Source organism: Ambystoma mexicanum, chromosome 2q, assembly GCF_040938575.1.
Source record: "Ambystoma mexicanum isolate Mex_15411 chromosome 2q, UKY_AmexF1_1, whole genome shotgun sequence".
In the NCBI taxonomy this organism is placed as follows: Eukaryota; Metazoa; Chordata; class Amphibia; order Caudata; family Ambystomatidae; genus Ambystoma; species Ambystoma mexicanum.
In genome coordinates this window covers 288707055-288720984 of record NC_090924.1, presented here as the reverse complement: position 1 = coordinate 288720984, position 13930 = coordinate 288707055, and the positions used below count along the sequence as shown (strand labels likewise).

Sequence of the window (13930 nt, the reverse complement as noted above, 5' to 3'; positions counted from 1 at the left end):
GGGTGCAGAGCGACCGTTGGATATATGGAGCTCCGCAGGCCTTTCTGTGCAGTGTGGGAGTGATGACGCAACAGTGCTGGAGGAGGGGATAGTGATCGGCCAGAACGCTGGGCCTGACATTGTGTAGTGGACGCTACAGCTAGAGGGTCTGAGGACATAACCCTATGGTATGCTGTGTGTGCCAGTTAGGGGAGTTGTGGAAAGGACTTAGAGACATGTTCGGTAGTGTATGCTGTCATGGGACCACGCTTTCATAGATGAGGGAGCTGCAGAGGAGGTGTGTTAAGACAGCAACCACAGAAGAAAACTTGTGGCGGCTCCTGGGTCAGTGAGCTGTTTAACCGGTGAATAAAATGAAAAAAAAGAAACCGCAAGGAATCGGCAAGGGATCAGAAGCAGCGTCCCATCCAGGAAGTGGACGGTGCCAAGTTGCCATACACGTGTTGAGGGTGAGGCCGGACTCAGATGTGAAGCAATCACTGTACTGTTTCCAGAGAAGTGCTCAGTCTCGTGGGCAAAGATGATTCACCGTGGGTGAAGTGCCCATGTGTTCTCGGTGGCAAAACATGATGAACTGCCATCATGTATTTAGCAATGTGTTGTCAGCAATTGGTTGTTTGGTATAAACTAAAGTGTTCAGTTTGTGATGGCATATATATTGGTGATATGAAGACAGTGTGTAAGGGTACTGTGTGTGGGTGAGCTAGGATAACCATTTGAGGAATTTCAGGTTAGAGCTATCCCCAGCTACGGACTTATAAGAAATTGGCTATGACAAAGGATTGTGAGTTGATGGGTGAGGTGTGATGTTATGATGTTCTATATGGTGCTGGTCATAACAATTTTGGAGGAGGTACAGTTATAGAAGTAATTTGTACAGTGAGAATTTAAGTATAAATCTGTGATTCAACATGGACTGAGAAGTGGTAAATGTCGAATGTACGTTTCTAGTACTGACATTATATATGTGAAGTTAGGTTATATAGAAAAGGGAGGTGTGCGTGTGCCTTCCGCTGTATGAGTGGTTGTGAATTGTGTATGTTCCAACCGGGCTAGATAGCGGTGTGTTTACATTCTGATGTATGAGCAGTTGTGAATTGTGTGTTTTCCAAACCAGGGTAGATAGGGGGGTGAAGCCTTCTGCTGTTTGAGTGGTTGTGAATTGTGTATGTTCCAAATGGGGTAGATAGGGGTGTGTCCATATTCCACCAAGTGAGTGGTGGTGAATTTGGTGTTTTTCCCACCAGTGTAGATAGGGGGTTAAGCCTTCTGCTGTTTGAGTGGTTGGGAATTGTGTGTTTTTCCCAACCGGGTAGATAGGGGGGTTAAGCCCTTCCGCCTTCCGCTGTGTGAATGATTGTGAATTGTGTATATTCTGACCAGGGTATATAGGGGTGTGTCCACATTCCATCGAGTGAGTGGTGGTGGTGAATTGTGTGTTGTTCCACCAGAGTAGATAGGGGGTTAAGCCTTCCGCTTAAGTGTGTGTCTGTCGTGGTTCAACCCAACCATTTACAATAATTGTTATTATTATCAGCATGACTAGAAAGGGGGGGGCGCCTTCCATGCTACAGATACAGAGTATGCTTGAGGGGACACCCTCTGCCTTTACCCTGAGTTCCATCTCTCATAAAGAAGAGGTTTTGTTTGAGTGTTCCCTGTTCGTTCCCTTTCGTGGATTTGTGTGTGAGTAAAGCAGTAAAGGAGGGGGATATGTTGCATTGTGCTTGGTGTGAATGCAGGTGCATGGTAATGCTGAGAGAATGTTTGTGAGCCTGAGAGAATGTTTGTGTATGTGAGTGTAAGAATGCCTGTCATGAAGGTTCCAAGAGTTGTCAGTTGGAGAGGCCCAGCCTGGGTGATGAGCCCCAGTGGTTCACTGTTATCATCTTAAGTGTAACTGGAATAAAGCTTACCTGTGGAACCTTGCAGATTTGTCCAAGGACCATGCGTTTTTACACAAAGGCATCGGCTAGACAGTTTTGATGGTTCTACGTGATTTTGCTGACCTATTTTTGGTTGTGGTACTTTTCATCGCCGGATTTTACATCGCCAGAAACCCTGTTTTTGTTTTATTATGGGGGCTTCCCCCCCCCAGAGATCCCCCCTTACTATTATAATAATACCCCAACCCCAACAAAACACCCCCAAAAATAAAAACATAAAAAAACAGGATTTCTGGCAATGTAAAATCCGGCGATGAAAAGTACCACGACCAAAAATAGGTTGGCGAAATGCGTGTATACCGTTTTGATGTTCAGTATCCAATGTGGCTCATGACCAATGCCATTGACACAGGTCTTGGTGCGGTTATCTTTTAAGGCAACATGGGGTTTACTGGGTAGTGGAATTTGCGTCACAGGCATTTTGGGATGTGAAACCCCAGTACTGAGTGATTGAGAAAGAGGCTTTTTGTGTTGACGCTTTTTGTGTTTGGTAGGCCCTTAATATGTTCTGTGTGTTCGTATTTGGGCTCTTGTAGGTATGTTCACCACTAAGGGGTTGTAAGGGTTTTTGACATGATCATGAAGTTGGTGCTGGCACCTCAAGAGCATGCTTTTCTTGTACAGTACATCACGGGTAGGGAGAATTTGTTGGCACATTTATTTTTAATGAGAGCAGAAAGGGTAGGCCGAGTGGTGGAGGCCACTGAGGAATGGGAGCAGGAGAATGAGCAAGATTGTCAAGTGTGTGGTGGCGCTTTTAGTAAGGAAGAGTGAGACAGCGCAGCAGGAGAAGAGGTGCGTCTCAAAATGGTAATTGAGAGAGCTGGAGCAGGGTGGCGAGAGTGACCTGATTATGAGGTGATGAAACAATATCATAGGGTTTGCGAGAAACTAAGCCTAGAGAATGGTTTATTGTGTAAAGGAGGGAACGTTGTTCCTTCTTTGGGGTTGAGAAAGAGAATATTGGACTTGGCTCATGAGGAACACTTTTGGATAACCAAGTGTAAGGGGATATTGAGAGGAGATTATTGGTAGCCAAACATTGATGAGGAAGTGGAGGAGATGATTAATAACTTTGTAATGTACAGAGTGTCAGATACGCCTGTGATGAACTAGACCCAAACGTTGAGACCATTGGATTTACCAAGCTTGCCGTGGACTCCCTTATACTCATATGGCACTTGATGTTTTGGGAATGCTGACAGGAGAGAGAAGAAGAAATACATATATATTGGTACTTATTGATTTGTATTCAACGTAGATAGAGTCTAAGATAGTCTTCTAAATAGATTTGAGGGCATTAGTTCATTTCTTGGATGAGGTGTTCCAGCGTGAGGTGTTTCTATCAAAAATGTGCATGGACAATGGAGTGCAGTTGACTTTGCAATAGGTTGAGACTTTCCTGAGTGTTGTAGGGGATGAGCCTCACATAACATAGCTCTACCACCCAGAGAAGGATGATACTGTAGAGCAATCTATTTGCACCATTTTGCAGGTGATACTCTTGGCTGTCCAGGAGGGAAATGATTGGGAGGACGCAGTATTAAGGAGAATGTGTACCTGCCACCTGGTGCCCCATGCCACCATAGGGCATGGGCCATTTGAGGTACTAAGAGGAAGGAAACCACACACAACCATGTGTCCTCCATTATTAGGAAGAGCTGGTTTTTTAAATGGAATGAAAAGGAGCTCAGAAAGGAGGTAAAGAAAAAAGGGGAACGTATGAAAGAAAGGTATGACATGCTCAAGCATGCTATGAGACCGGAGGTACACATAGGGGGAAGTGTAAGAATAACAATGGGGGAGTGATCATAAAAGGAGGTAGCAGGTATTGGGGTTCTCAGAAAGTTCTGATAGTGTATGAAGATGCAATGGTCACAGAGGATGGAAACGTTTGGAAGATAATATGGAACAAAGGAACTCCGGGAAAGAGTGGTGTCTGAACATTCATCTTGAAATCCGTTTTATGTTGTTTTGTTGCAGTATTAATGTTGCTGTTAGACCAATGTGTTGCATGCGCTTGTTAGGTGACAGGGCTCTGGATTACACAAGGAGTTCTATGGGAGTCAGTCGGAAGATCATCCGGAGAAAGAAGGCTTTATACCCACTGCCTGCACCTGTAAATTAACATGTTAATTGTGCTCACCTCTGGCATGCTGGATCTCTCTTTTTATCAATAGGGTAAATAATAAATACAGGATTATTCCCACATAATTTCTGTAACAAATCTACCACGCACTGTAGTTGCAATGGGTATTTGAAATTTGTGAATTTCTCAATATGTATGCACAGTTATCACCAACAACTAAGAAGAAATACATTACTTTGTGAAGAGAGAAAACACCAGCTCCTCTTTGCTTTAATCCTTGAAATCCATATTTGACATTCTTCCCCACTAAATATTTGAGAATTAATAAAATGCACATTGGGCATCGTTATGTACTTTACGGCATGCTCGAAAACTCTGCTATTGCAGTGGTAACTCAGTTACTACTGCAATACTGCACTTCGTAACAATTGGTTTGAAGCTACAGTAGAGAAAAAACTTCCAGCAAAATCCTCTATGGGGACTAACGCTGCCATACCACCACTTGTAATCCGGCGGTAATTCCCCTGGACCAAGTGTTGTTAACGGTAAATCTGTTTCCTGGTATCACTGCAAATTTACTCCTGAGATGCCACCAAACTCATAATGATTCCCATTGTTGGGTGTTTGAAGAAAACAAATTATCCTTTCTGTATGAAAATGAGATTTCAACTGAACAACGACAATGCATAGTGATTGCATTTTCGAAGCGCTTGACCCATTTCTGCCATTTGAAATAGTGCATTATGTATAATATTATTGTAAATATAACATTTTTCAGAGGTTTGTAAATTATATTCCATTCTCCTTTTCTTTCAGACATATCAGTGACTTTCTTTTCTGTACCAGTTGGCTGATCTGAAAAGCGGGGCCCAATGGATTATTTTCCTGCTTACGATGTGATCATGGAAATCTCTGACCCAAATGACTCTTACACTCTCAACGCAACATTCGCAGAAGACATTGACTATGGGGTCACTCACATCATTACCTCAACAATCTACTTCCTCATCTGCGCCATTGGGTTGATTAGCAATGCCCTGGCACTCTATGTCGCTTTGAGATACGTCAAGTTGGGCAAAGCAACCAACATATTCATCTTCAACTTGGTGATCGGGGATCTCCTGGTCATGTTCGGTCTGCTCTTCACGGCCTTCCAGCAAGTCATGTTCTACTGGCCATTTGACTCCTTTTTGTGCAAGATTGTCATGATGATGGACTTCATCAACCCACTGGCTGGCATATTCTTCATTATGATTATGAGCATCGGTCATTGTGTGGCTGTATATTTTCCTGAGAAATCATCTGTGTGTCAAAGGCTGGAAGTGGCTAAAGTCCTAGCTCTGATAACTTGGCTTGTTGCTTTCTTCTTTGTCCTCCCCGTAATTACTTTTGCAGATGCCAATGGCTTTAACCAATGCACAATTGTCTGGCCTGAACCTGGCATCACTTGGGATGCCACCTATACCATTACCATCTTCGCATTGGGTTTTTGCCTGCCTGTATGGGTTAGTGTTGTCAGTTTCCTGATATTGTTGGTTAAACCAAAGGATGTTGACCTCTCTGCTGATGCATCCACTTGTCGAGGCACGGAGGGGACCAAGCTGGTGGTGGCACTCTGTGTGGTCTTCATATTGTGCTGGCTTCCATTAAACCTTCTGAGCATCTTTGATTTAACAGTGAATCTGCCAACCGCACTTGTCCGAGTGTATGATTTTTTCGTCATCCTGACTTATGCTAAAAGCTGCATCTATCCCATACTTTATAAGTGCCTATCAGATGATTTCAGAAAAGGTTTTCAACGAGTTTTATGATGCATACATGAAAAATAGGTTGAGGAGCAAACAAAGAAGTGACTCATTCTGTCATAGAAGAACCTCAGTGATGTGGATTCAGAAGGTGACAGACTTCTGTAAATACCAAGAGCAGAACGCCAAAACTGCTCTGAAAAACCCACATGTGCAAGTAACTACCAACCACATTTTAAAACCATGTAGAGAAATCTGTACGCAAGCAACCAAAAATGTATTCTTTTTTCACAGTAATTCGTTGGATTGTTATTGACTTATTTGGGAGCTTTTCAGTTTTAGGACATGCTTTCTGGAATCTGCTTTATAGTGATATTGAGCTACATCCATCCTAGTGACTGTTCTTGATTTCCTGTCTACACTCTCATAGAGGTCCAAGTCCAGCTTCCCTTGGGTTAATATGCAGCTGCATCAAGTTCACAAGTGGGCACCATCTTGGCCCTTTCAGATGACAATACAAGACAGGCAGGCATCAACGACGGACAACCTACTCAACCCGGTACAAGGACACCTAGAAAACAGATTAACATCACAATGTTTGCTGTGGGGGTATTGCCAACCTACTGCTATTTGAGTGTCTGACCTCTGTATAATTCAGACCTCATAGTTCCATCTCTGAACTTGCATGACATATCTTCAACGCAGTTAACACAAGATATAAAAAGGATCGATATTATCTGATGTTTAAAAGGTTTTGGGTCATCATATAAAAGGTTACCGTTACAAGCCCCAGTATGATTTGTCATCCAAACATGTTTATGAAATTGGCAAAATGGGACCGGACCACCCTGTATAAGAGACTCCAGAAAGTTATTTTTGTCCTTGGACTTAAGTTATGGAATGCTTTGCCTAAGAATATATGACTAACCATCCTTCCTGTTCCTGTTTTATATTGCAACCATTTATGAAAACTCACTTGTTAAAACATAACATAAGACATTTTGTGTATATATGTGTCTCTCTTTTCCTCTAATCCTTAAACGTCCAGTCTTCATGAACAGGCCTTGGTGAATACATTGTGGCGAACACCAAATCTTAATAGTGTCATGGTGCTCGGAGTAAGGCAAACTTCCCAGGCTTCACGCGTGGGGTCATACACTACACTGCTGTGAGGGCCTGGGCTCTACTGCGGTGCTTTCAAATTGATAAAACGCTCATTAAAAATCGGCAAAGTTGAGGCGTGGTTCCCGAATCCCACCACGAGTTTGTGGTGGAATTCAGGAGGCCCGAGTGTCCTTTGGATATTTGCAGGGGACGTTGCCAACTATTAACAGGTAACGTTTTTTACTGCCTTTTCTTAAACTCAGGACATATGGGTATTGCAGCATCTGTACGTATACATACATAAATATAAGGTAATCATTATTTGCACAGTGTGCTGCTGAATTGGTAAACCACAGATTCCTCATGCACAAACTGCATCAACCCACTTTTCCAGGAGAATCAAATTCTGTTAGATAGCTGGTGCGTCTTCCTTTTTAAATAGGTTTAACTAAATGGAACCTTTCGAATTTCTTACAGCAAGTCACCTTGTACTCTCATCATCACTATTTCTCTCTCTCTCTCTCTCTCTCTCTCTCTCTCTCTCTCTCTCTCTCTCTCTCTCTCTCTCTCTCTCTCTCTCTCTCTCTCTCTGCATCTCTGTCTCTCTCTCTCTCTGCATCTCTGTCTATCTAATTCTCTTTTATTCTGGTTGTGCCATTGCATGCCATGTTTGTTTATCTCTTGTCCAGGCTTCTCTTTTTTTCCCACCACCATATTGTAGAACATGAATTCTGTCCATGTCTGGTGCAACTCTGATTGGTGTATATAACCAGTGGTGTAGCACAACATTCGGGAGCCCCCCTGTGAGCCATGCTGAGGGCCCCACCTCCAGTTTGGGAATAAATCACATGTCAAGCCACACTCTGGACCGGCCTAGATTACCACATTTGTGCAATGCGCACGAACGTGCAGCTGAAGGGGTACTCTGCACACTGCACTACGGGAAAGATATATATATATATGTGCATTATACAGCACACTTTCTGAGAAAAATAGCTAAAAAGCCAGAGTGTTTGCAATTGCTTTGTAGGGTAACACCAATCAAAAAATCCAATACATGCAAGTCACCAACAGTGCACAGGAACATTAATGCTTTAATCAATGTACTGTTTTGCTATAAAAGATGTCATGTCACAATGAAAACATGTCCAACTGGCTGCACATTATAGACCAGTCTAGACACGTAATAGCAAATTACAGTAAAGCATGCCATGCCACATTTGACATACCTAGACTGGTTGCACCAAAATGCTAGTGGAAACAATAACACTTATCATGGTTGTTTTATCATAGATGCCCAGAAAAATATACAATCCCACAGTAAGGAACGGCTAGACTGGCTGCACCCAAATGCCAGTCTAGCCAGGTAATTACATTTAGCGTGAATGCTTTATCATGGATGCTGAATTAAAACAAAAGTCAAGCCAATCTTAGAAATTACTGGACTGGCTGCACCAAATTGCCTCTTTAGCCACTAATACCACATATCATGCCTGTTTAGCCTGATCATGGAAGACTATTGCGATTTATCACACAATCCCTACACAGAGGCCCTCTCCCTCCCAACCCCTGCCGCAAACCCCAAAATCAGCTCTTCGGCCCAGAATTACCTCCATGTCCTTCTTCTTTGTCCTGGTGTTTACGTATGAGGATTCTTGTCTCATAGGTGAGTACTGGGATGAGGAATAGTGAGACTAGGAGTAATGCAAATTGAAGGTAACAAAGCCAGGCATTACCTCCATGTCCTGCTACCTCACCACAGTACTTGTGTATGAGGCAAAGTGCCTCATACACAAGTGCTGGGGCAAGAAAGAATAGGGGCTAGGAGTAATGAAGATTACCAATAAGTAAACAATGCATTAAATACAAGCAGTGGTGCAACACCATTGATCTTACTGGGCTTCAGCCCTCCTTGCCCCCTCGCCCCCTGAAATTTTGGGCAATGTTGACTAAACCTGGCTGACCTACAGAGCTGTTGACGGACAGAACAGGACACAGATGTTAAACGGCACCCAGGTTTTGCTGTAGAAAAATGCCTGACAATTACCAAGGTAAAGCATTTCACTGTTAGTACTTGCATTAAAATGCATACTTTTTTAGGTAATTGAAATTGTGAAGTGGGTTAAGTACTTGCATGCCAGGGAGTGATTGGAAGTGTGGAGAGGGGAAAGAAGACTGCTCATTCTCACAGCAGTCCATAAGTGGGTGCTTTCAGACTTAAAGGAGAGAGTTAACTGCTTGTAACATTAACACTGCACTAGAATAGTCTCATTGGAATGTGTAACTAAGTTAGATGGCCCACACACATAAGTTTGTCCCCCCACCGCACATGAAGTTAACGTCTCTCCGAACATTTGGAGTTAGCCCCTTAAATGTAGGTTTCTCTGTGCCCCTGAACACAGGCACACACACCATTCACCATACACATACACACGCACACCCAGCCACTCATGCATTTAAGTGTGTAACCCTTCATCATACAGGCACACATGGGCAGCCACCCCTACATGTAAGTCATACAGGCAAACCCAGGCAGCCACCCATACATTTAAGTGTGCACCCTTTCAACATACACTCACACACGCACACCCAGCCACCCATACATTTATGTGTGCATCCTTTCACCATGCACTCACACAGGCGCACCCAGGCAGCCACCCATACATCATGAACTGAGTCATTCATGCACATTACATTATATACATTTATATGCACACACTCTGCCTTAGGTATGAAAAGCGATACCCTGAAAAGGACCTTGTTGCATAATGCTGTAAGCAGAAAGTAGGAAAGAGCGAGCGAGAAACACTGAAGATTGCCCTGAACTGTGTTCAGGTGGCTGAGGTTCAAGTCCCGATACTTGGGACCCCATTATGTGCTGTTTGAACACTTTCATATTTAAAAAAAAAAGCAACACTGAATTGAACGGTTGTAATAGTGTTGTGTTGCAAGCAGCGAGGGAAGGAAGAGGCCAGTGCTTTTTGTTCTAAAATGCATTTTTATTGAATTTTCAACATGCAACTGTCCTTTAAAAAAAAACATCATATTGCAGTGTTGATATGAATTGATTTGTATGTGGTACAGTAACACACATAGACTGAACCACATCCACCCACCTACCTCTAGCAAAGGCTTGTGCAACTTGGGGAGGTTTGTTAATACACATTTGATAGCAATGCCCCAACATTGTGGGCTTTTCTAAAGAGACCATTAAACATTAAACATATTTAAGAGGTCTCTGAGAGGCAATTCCCACGGTACCCGGGGTGGTATTACTAGGGATACGAGATGAAGAGTCATAGCCTCGAAATCCCAGACAGGCGGGGATCCTCACAACAATACTCCTTGCAGCCAAACTCGCTATAGTTTCTTTGTGGGATGGAACGATGGAATCAAATGGAACAACACAACAAACCTAACAGACAGCATACATTTTTTTTTTAAACCAGGAAATGGAACATACTTTTTTGATATCTGCAAAGAGATCACCCTGAGCTAACACATTTTTGTGTGGTTGAATGGGTGGCTTCTTCACATCCTTGAAGTGTGCTATGCTGTTTGGTGCTTGTCCACTCTCCTGCTTATTTAGACAAGAAGCTGCACACTGTTGTGGCTGTGGCAGGGTTGTGCTGGAAGCAGAAAGCGAGAAATCAAGAGTGAAAAGCAGGTGGGAGCCATAGGCTGTGTGTGGGTGACCACGAGCCGTTCGCTGAGCCTTGGATCCCGACGTGCTGTTTAGTACTTGGACAATCCCCTGCTTGTTTACATATCAACATTACCACAGAGTGGCAGCAGCATTGTGCCGAGAGGGGAACGTAGCAACGTGAAATGGAAACACATACAGTTTATGTGTACTGGGTATGGGTGACCTGAGCATGAGCCTTGTAACGCCCTGTTTGATATGTGCTTGAGCACCCTCTTAAAGAAGTAAACAAGAACTGCTGCACGATAATGAACACAGAAACACAGAAAGTCTGAAGAGTGGGGGCGTGTGGTTGGACCTACTAGTACTGCCAGAGGTGTTGTAAGGGGGGCTGAGCAGGCTATAGCCCGGGTCTTTTGGTTGTAGCCCCGGATAGAAGATCAGGGGCTATGACCAAAAAAGTAACTAGCCCTAAGTCACGACAGTCCCGACATTAGCATAGCCCCATATCTTTCGCAGACCTAACAACACCCCTGAGCACTGCAGAAGGAAAATTAATGGGTGGGGACAGCATAGCGACCCACATTAAAGAGGCTGGTCAGAGCGACCATGCCATTGCATGGGGCCATGTACTTAATAAAAAATGTATGTGGGGATTCCAGCGTTACTTCTGACTGTAGTTCTAAACCATATTGACTGAGGGTGGTCCATTATATGAGAAAGGGAAAATCCCTAACTTTCATAATAAACTGCAATCAAATTCGAAATATCTGGTTGCGCTTCAATAATGTCTGAGGCACAAACTTCTGAGGAGAATTTTAACATGAAAATATGAGCATTCTTTGGCATGTTCTGACAGATTGCTATAGGCCCTGGGCACATTGTTCATAGTGGTTGTTTTGATTCTTTTTGCCGCCCCCTCCTTTTTCCTAAGAATCTTTTTCACACTTTCTAAATTGTGACTATGCAGCCAATGATACATTTTATGATGTTTCTTGGCAGCCACAATAATGGGCCTGAACTGTTTCAGATAAGTTTTGTATCAAATGGTAGACACAGATATGTTCTCCATACACACCGGATGCATGCTGAACTGGGGGAAGGGTGTTTGTCCATCCCAATGGAAATGCTCTCCTATATTTGGGAGTTAACACTTCTGATGGACGGCAAACTTGCTTAAGTCCTCTGGTATAAAGTTGATTTGAAGCCTGTGTGATTTATTGAGGGATAATGTGGCAGACATGTATGGGCTAGTATCCAAAATGACCACCACTAATGGTGAGTGGTGCGATTAATGTGGGGCTGGAGGCAGGTGGTGAAAATAATGGAGGTCCCAGCGATGAAATGAATCTCTGTTTGGCTCCCTCTTTGGACATGCAGGTCCATGGTAAAGAATATCATTGCAGGGATAGGGCAATGTTGAAAAAGGTGCTAATTGTAGGTTGATCAGGGTAATTGTAATTTATATTTCCCAACATGGTGTTGCACTATGTGACTCAACAGGCTGCGTTCTGTCCTAAATCTGACTGCAGTGCCATATGGTCACTGCTACAAAAAGCAGAACAATTTTGCAGTGTCTGATAGACAACATTGGAAGTAAATGGCAGTACACCTTAGGAGGAATACAAATTGCAGGGGTTGCAGTAAAACCTGTAAGAGTGGAGTGAATGTAGGTATTCAAGCAATGAGAATAATGTATGATGATACAGTTTGAATGGCTAAATTCTTCACACTGTGTCGCAAAGGCAATTTTCAGCAAGGAAAACCGAGTTGAAGACTGCACTGGAACCACTGCATACATGACACAAGGGGGGAGAGTGTGGGCTAGGGATGTAAATCCATGAAAGCTAAGGGGGGATATAAGTACCATATAGGAACATGTCAAAGAACCTCACTAGGCAAAAGTGATGTGCACAGTAAATGTAGACAAGAGGTGGCTCTTGAAGAGAGATAGATTCTGCTGATTGAGGAAGAGAACATTGGGAACCAAGTATGGATAATAATGGTGGCTAACCAGAATTCTCGTGTGAAGGAAGCCCTCCTTTATACTGCTGCAAGGGTGGATCAAAAAATGCACTGGCGGCGAAACATGTGATCGCATTTGCCTCCAGGGTGCAGAGGGTTTTACAACGTGCAAATGGGGTCAGTGAAGAGGAGAAGTTGGGAATAACATTGGAATTCGACCAACTCAGTTTCTTCCTGTGGGGTGTAAAGTCTTAGGAAAGACATGGCCATAAACTCAGTACAGATCATTTGGATTCAATAGGTCTTTATAAAGATCCATTCAACATCAGAAAGTAGGTGAGGCAGTTATAGGAACACACATCCAAGGTCATATATGTTCCAGGTTCAAATTATACCTTAGGAGAATGTCTATCCAGGTTGGCATCCAGGGTAGACAAGAATAAGGAATAACTGGAGGATCAAGAGTTGGAGGGGAGCTAGAGTGTTCTAGACAAAACAAGAGGGCTAGGCGGCCATGCAGCCGGACCATCCATTATGCACTTTGAAGGAAAAACTCAAAATCAGCAGAATGAGTAAGGATGCCCTTGGATGCATTAGGCATGATGCCTCACGGACCATTCAGGGTGGACTACATGTGGATGTTGAACATATAACACAAGGGGACAGGATAATATAGAGTATACAAACAAAACTGAGGATAATGAGTGACTTCTGGAGATAAACAAATACATACAGTTTTACTTTGAGAATATAGTGACAAGGGGTGCACAACTCACACCCCACCCTTAAGGCGCGTCAGAATACTGGCTCTATAGTGCAAGCCAGTATCGTTACAAGAGGTCCAGCAGGCGAAGCATGTGGTATAGTCCTAGTGGACCATTTATCGAGATGGGCAGAGTTGACATTTCTCATAGGAGATCTGTGCATAACAACATTCACAGACAAGTTCTTTCCAAGGAAAAGGTTCCCTGTTGAGATTTTCACTGCCAATGGCATGTAAGTTAGATCAAACTAGAGGTAGGAATTTTTAAAGATAAATGATGTATGCCACAAGATCTCACATTTGGAAATAGCAAAAGGTAAAACGTTACAACACCATAGTTGTGAAGGAGAGTATCCATGAGGCATCGGAGACAGGTTACAATTAGAAGGAAGAGGTGAGACTTAAGGTTTTCACTCATCAATCATGGACTTCAACCATGGGTGTGTCTCCATTGGCAATCCTAAGGGGTAGCAAACTGAACATAGGAGTGTGCCCAGCTTGACTAGGGAAACCGGATGTGCCCGACCTGTGTTAATCATCCCTGAAGGACAGGATGTGTCATGAGCCACCAAATGACAAAACAGCATTAGCAAACATGAAGGTAGTACAAGATTAAATAAAAGGTGAGTGTGAGGGCCCAAGTGAAAATCAAATTCCCTGATGCTTTTTGCGGGG

The 13930-nt window shown here is 43.3% G+C and overlaps 1 protein-coding gene across 1 annotated transcript in view; it reads left to right on the top strand.

Annotated features, from left to right (window-relative positions):
- The window catches only part of LOC138569348 (somatostatin receptor type 5-like), a 61698-nt gene extending 54921 nt beyond the window's left edge, over window positions 1–6777 (top strand). The window contains exon 2 of the mRNA XM_069647251.1: window positions 4852–6777. Within this exon, the coding sequence (XP_069503352.1) occupies window positions 4908–5846 (939 nt within the window). The 5' untranslated portion in view covers window positions 4852–4907 and the 3' untranslated portion in view covers window positions 5847–6777. The remainder of the gene's footprint in view (window positions 1–4851) is intronic.
- The last annotated feature ends 7153 nt before the right edge of the window (window positions 6778–13930 follow it).